The 8,261-nt window shown below is 37.4% G+C and overlaps 1 protein-coding gene across 1 annotated transcript; it reads right to left on the reverse strand.

Moving 5' to 3' along the window:
• Positions 1 to 880: 880 nt before the first annotated feature.
• On the reverse strand, positions 881 to 2,546 carry LOC110104261 (NAC transcription factor 29). Its single transcript, XM_020833288.2, has 3 exons — positions 2,183 to 2,546; positions 1,765 to 2,063; positions 881 to 1,665 (listed from the first exon to the last, which is right to left on the reverse strand). Exons 1-3 carry the CDS (start codon positions 2,358 to 2,360, stop codon positions 1,186 to 1,188), a joined length of 957 nt encoding a protein of 318 aa, XP_020688947.1. The 5' UTR covers positions 2,361 to 2,546; the 3' UTR covers positions 881 to 1,185.
• Between the last annotated feature and the right edge of the window lie 5,715 nt (positions 2,547 to 8,261).

Consider the following 8,261-nt stretch of genomic DNA (forward strand, 5'->3'; position numbering starts at 1 on the left):
ATATAAAGTACATTCATTCTTAATATCTCCATATCGAGTAATTCGAATAAGTCTATTCCATTCTTAATATTAATAGACCATACTAATAATATTTAATTATTGATTTCAACTATAATTAATAATTATGAACTATTTTAGATTATTCTTATCTTTAATTCAATTCTCTTGTATATAATTCTATACTAAATTATTGTTACATAAATAATTATGGAATAAATATAATACTAAATATTATATCAAAAGATAATATCAGTACATGTTAAACTTATCATTAAATATTTAATTCAACATAAAATATATTGTAATAATATAGATTTAAGGTACATTCTCTAACAATTCATTTAAAAAATCATCTTGAAATAATTATGAGCTTAATACCAACTTGTATTATTTTGGGAGAATTCTAAGTGAAAAACTATGGAGAAAAATAGTTAATTCTTATATACATTTAAGAGTTATAGAGCCAATTATATGGATGAATGTACAAACTCTGTTATAACAAAGGCTTCAAAAAATTTAAAAGACATATCCGCCTTGAAATTGTTATATTTAATTTTTAATATAATTTGTTGAGAAGTTGCTTTGGAGAAATTAACTTAACTATTTGGTTATAAAAAGTTATTTTTTATTACAAAAATTTCTAAAAACAGTGAGAAAACAATAAGAAATCAATAATCAAATAAAATTATGATTATTATCTGAAAAGCAAAACAATGAAAAAGTTATCCCAATCAGACCATTAGTTAACACTATGTGCTACCATTTTCCTAAAAATTTCATAGTTGATCATGTCAAATGAAAGCCATATCATCTTAATTTCAATCAATAAAAACAACCTGGAAGCCAACTCTTCAAAATGAACACTCCAAATCCATGTAGATAGCATAAATTTCAATCATATACAACAGAAGGGAAATTTTATTACAAATTATACATGAATGATAATCTACAATGGCTAAGTCAATCTTGATCCATGAAGAAATTAGAGAGCATTTCCTTTGCTCTTTCACAGTTGTATGAAGACCTGGCCCAATTGATCTCTCAATACAACTATTCCCTCTCCCTTTCATAAGCCAAAGCCAAAAATGAAGAAGAAAAAAATAAAATCCCAACCTTGGTCATAATTGTATGATAGCATAATCATCTCCATAATCTTATCATAAATTCTCAACACAGCCCGTGTCATCATAGGAAGAAGTCCGGGAAGAATTGATTGATTGCAACAGACTCTGCAGGCGAGAACAGCCCATCTGCGGAGCATTGCAACCTCTTCTTAGATTGTTGTAGCATCAGCTCATCAAGCAGATCAAAGGATTGCTTTCTCTTCATTGAACCGAACGCCGACGGAATCAACGGAGAAGAAGCTTGTTCTACCTCGAAATAGTCGTAGCTGAGTCCAAGTTGCGAATTTCTAATGAAGATGGCAGGGTCCAAAACTTCTCCTATGCTCTCCCTTTCCTCGTGAGACTCAAAAGGGTAGCGAAGAAGCTGGTTTTCATTCCAGTCAGGGAAGCTGGTACTATTCATCACCAACTCTTGCCTTTCTTCGCTCTGAGCACTGACAGTGAAGGAAGACTCTGTTGGGCTGCAGGTCTCAGCTTCTTCAACACTTGCAGTTGGCAAGTTGCCTTTCTGCCTTACTCTGCAGAGAACCCATTCGTCCAACTGAGAAAATCAGGCCCAAATTTTAACGTTAGCTTATGAAAGAAAAGAAAGAACAGGAGGTACAAAATTAATTAAATATATAAAAGTTTTGAGGTTTACTCGCATAGATCCTCCCTTCTGCTTCTGAGATTGAGAAGGAGCAATCTTGGAATTCAAGAGACGATATTCCTGCATAATCCATTCGGTCTTAGTGCCCTTCGGTGGCCGGCCCTTATGAAAGACGAGAGCTTTCTTGACGCCGATGCAGTGGGTGCCATCGGCGCTCAAAACAGGCTTATCTGTACCGGTGGCCTTCCAATAGCCCACCCCGGCCGCCCTATTAGGCCGAACACCATTAGGATACTTTCTTTCTCTAGGACTAAAGAAGAACCACTCTCCCTCACCAAAGCAAGCCTTGCCTGCAACAAAATAAAACAAAAATGATGAGGCTACAAAACTATGACTTCAGCGCATTCATGAATTCATGGCCGGCCAATTAAATATTCAATTAGGAGATGATGAAGGAATGATTAATCACCAGGAAGCTCCCATGGATTGAATTTGTAGAGATCAATATCAGCTATAATATCCCAATCTGAAGGCAAAGAAGCAGCGACCTTCTTTGTCAGGTAACAATTGATGAGTTCTTGGTCTGTAGGATGGAAACGAAAGCCAGGAGGTAACTGAGAACTCATGACTAAACCGTTGACTTCCATGAAAGGAAAGAAGGAGAAATACAACAGAAGAGGGAAGATGAAGAAGAAGAAGAAAAGCAATTAGGAGGTAAATGAGTAATGGTGCGTGGTGAGAGCAAGCAGAGCTACTTCTTAAATAAGGAATTTTGTGCTGGGAAGATACGGGGCATGCCTTCAGTTCTTACAAGGCACAGGCCTGCTTTTTTGGCTCCTATGGGATTCTTAGTTGAGTGGTCAACATTTTTCCCTATTTGAATTTTTTGGATATTATTGGAATAAGAGTTTGAACCCCAACTGCATCTCCAGCAAATGACACGTGGCATTTTGAATGATGAAATGCCACGTGGCATGCAAGTGAAGCTGATGAATGAAGGGTTGGGTGTGGTTTGTGGTTTGGATTTGGTTAGGCTTTCGAAGGTGGGAATGAGAGAAATGAGTGAGGACATTAGAAAGAACAAGCTTTAGCTGAACTGCCGATATGCCCAATGAAAAAGTTTTGTACGCGAGTGTGAACCGGCGAGAGGCACAATAATTGATTGAAGCAAACCACTTTTTTGAAATTTACGTAAGGCAAAAGAAAAAGAGATACTATATGCAATTATTTACTGAAAATTTGGCCTTTATCCGCCGACTGCAGGTACAGAGTCGTGGGTGGCCCTGTAGGTCAGCCGGGAATTACGGACCACCAAGCTCATTTGGCTAAGCCAGATATGACAGCGGATGGTTCCTCGGCATAAAAAATAAGGCCTTTTATTAAGCTATCGTGGTTCATTGCACAACTTTTGAAATTAGATTCTTGGTGTCAAGACTTTTAGTAGTTGATACATTGGCTTAGCAACGTCAGAAGCAGTGAACAGAGAAAGTGGGAGGGTTCTCTGTGCTTGAAAACGAAGTGTTATCATGGAACAATTATTACATCCTCCGACCGGACTCAGAGGAACGTCCGGTCGGAGGCCGGACGCAGAGGAACGTCCGATCGGAGGCCAAATCCTGCCAAAAAACGAGTTGTACCGAGCAAATACCGAGCAATACCAAACAATAACGAGGAATACCATCATTTGAAGACCCAATACCAAGTTATACCGAGCTAAACCGAGAAATACCGAGTTATACAAAAGTTGTACCGAGTTTTTCCTAGAAAAACTCGGTACAACTCGGTATTTCTCGGTACAGCTCGGTATAACTCGGTATTGGTATTCAAAGAGTGGTATTCCTCGTTAATATCAAATAATACCTAGTTGTACCAAGCAAATACCTAGTTTTTTGGTGGGATTTTGCCTCCAACCGGACGTTCCTCTACGTCCTTACACTGAACGTAATAAAAGTTCTTTATCATGAGACTAGTTGCTTGGCAGAAGATCAGGAGCACTTCCTGTAACAATAGACTTGCAGCAGAAGAGAATTCTTTTTTTTTTTTTTTTTTTTTTTTTTTTTTTTTTTTTGGTTCTTCTCTTTGTCAATATCATGCAGAGATAAATTCCTGCTTTAATGTCCACTTAGTCAAAAGAGATGCTAACTATATTGCAAGGATGTTATCCTCTCAATCTTGATTTTAAGCATTATCATTCTTTTCAATAAGTTGTTTATTGTTCTCTTCAATTTCCATACGAATAGTTCTCTCTATGTGTAACGCTCGAACCGGATCGGTTACGATTTGGTCTCTCTCTCGCACACACGAGCGAACCGCACTATCTCGTATGTTTCACAGGCGAATGACCCGGGCGGCCCCAGCCGCATGTTCTCCTCTCTCCAATCACGAAAATTTTGTGATTTCACCGCCTTACAAGATTTTATCCCATTATGTATAATTTTTCCTACTCAATCTCCTTCCATGTCCTCTCAATTTATGAAGGGTTGGAGGCTAGGGCACTCTTTAATATTGTTCTTCACTTGCCTCTCTGCAGTCACCAAACCTCTTTCTCACTCTTCTCCCTCGTAGCCGCCATTTGATTATTTGGCAAAACCAGCAATTATCTTCTTCAATTTTTTTTTCTCTCCTTCAATAGTAAACTCCTTCATATTCTCTTCTCTCCTCCCGCTCTTTTATTTTTTTCTTTATGTTTATCAAATTATATATAATCATGTTTTCCTTTTTCATCTTTTTTACTAGTTTTGATTGGTGGGAATGTTATTTCAGTTTTATCTTATTATTATTATTATTATTATTAGATTGGGTTGCTTAGGGAGGAAGTCTTATTTATGTATAATGTTCGAATTAATCTGACCCTATATTATCTTTTAGACTTGATTAATATATATAGATACAAGCTTGAATTTTGTAAACCTTATGTTGCAAGCATTGACAAGATTCTTGTTTGTAGGATCTTCTAGTCGTTTCCCTCGTAGCGCTGTCAATTGATTATCTTGAAGGCTTGGAGTTTTGTGTCATTTGCTTAAAGGTAATTAATTGTTATTTATTTTGGTATAAACATATATTTCTTTGTTAGGGGCATTATTCTTGTTTCTTATGCTAGACTTTGGGATATTAGCATTTTTTATAATGTAACTATAAAACCTATTAAAAAATGCTTATGGAAATTTTTGAAAAATAATTTGATCTTGTGCGTTAATGTGTATGTCGATAGAACCATATTAGTATTGGCTAGCTGAGGCGGACGGTACCCTAGAGTGATGACTCTACAGAAAATTACTAGAATTCATTGGGTTAGTGCTTACTTTTTCAATGTATTGGATAGGATTTAAAAATAATAAATGGCTGATAAATCATTTTAAGGTACAAGGATACCTAGTGTAGTGCATTTTAAGTATTAAAATATTTTAGCATCAATAGTTAACTGATATATACACTAGTATATTATAATTTGTTATAATAATCATGGCATATTTCATAGCTACTTTCCTTTAGTGACTATAGGTTACTACTCACTTTTTCATTGTTCATAATACATGCTCCAGTTCTTTGTTGTTTTTGCTTTGAGAAATAAGAGTTATTTACTGAATTTGATTTATCAAACTCACCCGTTGTCTCTTCTTACAACTGGTACTGCAAGTGTGCTTAGCGGACCGTTATTTCATGAGCAGAGTTACTAGCAATAGACTATTTTTGATCTTTTATATTTTATTGTAGTTATTATGCTTTTAACTCCGAGGGTTTTGTAATTTCTTTCATGTCATATATCCTATTTACATTCATTTGCTTGTATTAGTATCATTGTTTGAATGTATTGTCTATTTGAATTTTATTAAAGAATTAAAAATTTAATCTTCACTTTCTATGGTTACTTTGGTGTATGCATATTATGTTGTATATTGGATATGCATGTCTCTCTTTGTAAGTACAAAAGTCTTTACATCATTTCATTGCATCCTGTGTTGTTGGGGTGTATCGCCTTCCGAACCCAGGGTATAACACCATGGCTCTTGTCAATATCTTTGGAAAGGATTTGAAGGAGGAAAAATAGTTGATTGGCCACTAGTAATAAATCACTTATACTATCATCTCCTTAAGAGTTTAGATCAATTGGAAAGACATTTTTCATGTTGTGGTAGGGCAAAAATTGACTCTTGTATGATGAGCAAAATCTTTTGCATGAGTTCAATTGAAAAAGGGAGAGAGATACAGAGAGGGAACTTTAAAAGTTCTCCAAAAAAATTTCAACATAAGAACTAAATGGAATTTCTTTAATAAATCAATAACAGCTAGATAAATCATTAATATCCATAAGAAAAACTAATAATCACTATCAATAAAAAATATAACTGCTACTAAACCTTAATCAAATCTATATGATTTTATCCACTAAAAAGACAATATATACATTACGCTATTCGTTACAAATTTCATAATCACACCATTAAAAATTTTAAGCTGCACAATAACATCTAATGCAATATAAGTGCAAAAATAACAAATCTTTTGTTGAAATTAACATATCAACTCCATCTCAGAACATCATAGGGTACAAATAAATCTATAAAATAAAGCTAAATTCATATGGCACAATGGGTAGATCCTGATGACTAAGATAAATAGACTTCATTGATTTTACTGTAGCTCATTACAATGAGTTAAATAGACTAAGATAAGATATTACAATTTACTCTATTACCCTTAACCGTTGGAAAAGTGCTCGGTGTCAGGTTAGTGGAATGTGAGAGTTTTGCAGAAGTCGGCGGGCTCTGCTCCAGTGGCCTGAGTGAGTCGGAGCTGCTTTCCACGTCACCGTCCCTCAAGCTGATGGTTGGAACAACCAGAAGCTTGTTACGAAGAGCTAGTAGACGTGCGAAGGGGAGCGATTTTGTAAGAATGTCTGCGGGCTGATCATATGTTGATATGTGACGAACTGTAATTTGTTTGGATTGAATGCAATCTCGTATGAAGTGATGATCCACTTCGATATGTTTCGTCCGAGCATGGAAAATAGGATTGCACGCAATGGACATAGGAGAGACATTGTCACAGAACAATTCGGTAGGCGATAGCGGGATTTGAAATTCTTCGCAGAGGCGTCGAGTCCAGATGAGATCAGCAGCGGCCGCGGCCATGGACCTGTATTCGGATTCTGTAGACGACCGGGCTACAGTAGTTTATTTTTTAACTGACCAAGAGAGAAGAGCAGCGCCTAAGAAGATGCAATAACCTGTAGTGGACTAGCGATCAAGTGAATCACCGGCCCAGTCTGAATCAGAGTAGGCAGACAGCTGTAGCTCTGTTTTAGGAAGAAAAAGACAATGGTGTAGTGTGCCCTTCAAGTAACGCAAAATGCGTTTGAGAAGTTGAAAATGTAGTAATAGGGGATTGTGCATATGTTGGCACACTTTGTTGACAGCAAAGGCGATATCTGGCCTTGTTGACGTTAAGTACTGGAGCGAGCCAGCAAGTTTCCTGAAGAATTCCGGTTGAGAGAAAGGAAGCTGCAGGTTTGGATCATCTGGATACTTAGAGGGAAGAGGTGTAAGCAATGGTTTGCAATTGGTCATCGAGGCAGTATGCAGCAAATCCTGAATATATGAGTGTTGATGTAGTTGATAACCGGCCGAGGATCGGACAAAATCAGTTCCTAAGAACTTGGAGAGATGACCGAGATCTCTGGTTTGAAATTGTTGTTGTAGACTTGTTATTAAATTGTGGATGAAGGAGGTATCGCTGCCGGTTATAAGGATGTCGTCAACATATACTAAGAGGTATATGTGAATGTGGTTGTGATGATAATGAAAAAACGAAGGATCGGCCGAGCTGACTTGGAAGTTCTGGCGTTGAAGATAGGAAGATAAGGTTGCAAACCAAAGTCGGGGAGCTTGTTTGAGGCCATAAATGGCTTTGTGCAGCAAACAGACATGGTTGGGATAATTTTCGTCTGCGAAACCTTGTGGCTGCGACATGTAGACCTGTTGATCAAGCTTGCCATGGAGGAAGGCATTCATCACATCCAGTTGGTGAACAGCCCAGTCGTGACGAAGGGCAACGATGAGAAACATCCGAATTGTGGCAAATTTAACGACTGGACTAAAAGTTTCAAGGTAGTCGACGCCGTATTGCTGCTTGAATCCTTGAGCAACTAAGCGTGCCTTGTGTCGAGCAATGGAACCATCGGCTAGAAATTTTAGTTTGTATATCCACTTGCAACCGATAATTTGATGATCCTTAGGAGGAGGCACAAGAGACCAAGTGCCTTGTGTTTGCAAAGCATGAAATTCCATGGACATAGCTTGGCGCCAACGTGGGTCTTTGTTTGCAATGGTAAAACAGGACGGAGGTGATTGGATGGTATGGGAGAGATCAAGAATGATACGAGGCTTAAGATTTCCAGTTTTAGCACGGGTGAGCATTGGATGGTGCGGTGGTGGAGAACTTGGAGTAGTGTTGGAGGGGGAAGGAAGACTTGGTTGAGGGGAGACGGAAGTTGGATTAGAATTGACAGAGGGGGAAGGAACTGTAGTGGGAGAGCTAAAAATTTGCTG

This window comes from Dendrobium catenatum, unplaced genomic scaffold, assembly GCF_001605985.2.
Source record: "Dendrobium catenatum unplaced genomic scaffold, ASM160598v2 fragScaff_scaffold_943, whole genome shotgun sequence".
Taxonomy (NCBI): Eukaryota; Viridiplantae; Streptophyta; class Magnoliopsida; order Asparagales; family Orchidaceae; genus Dendrobium; species Dendrobium catenatum.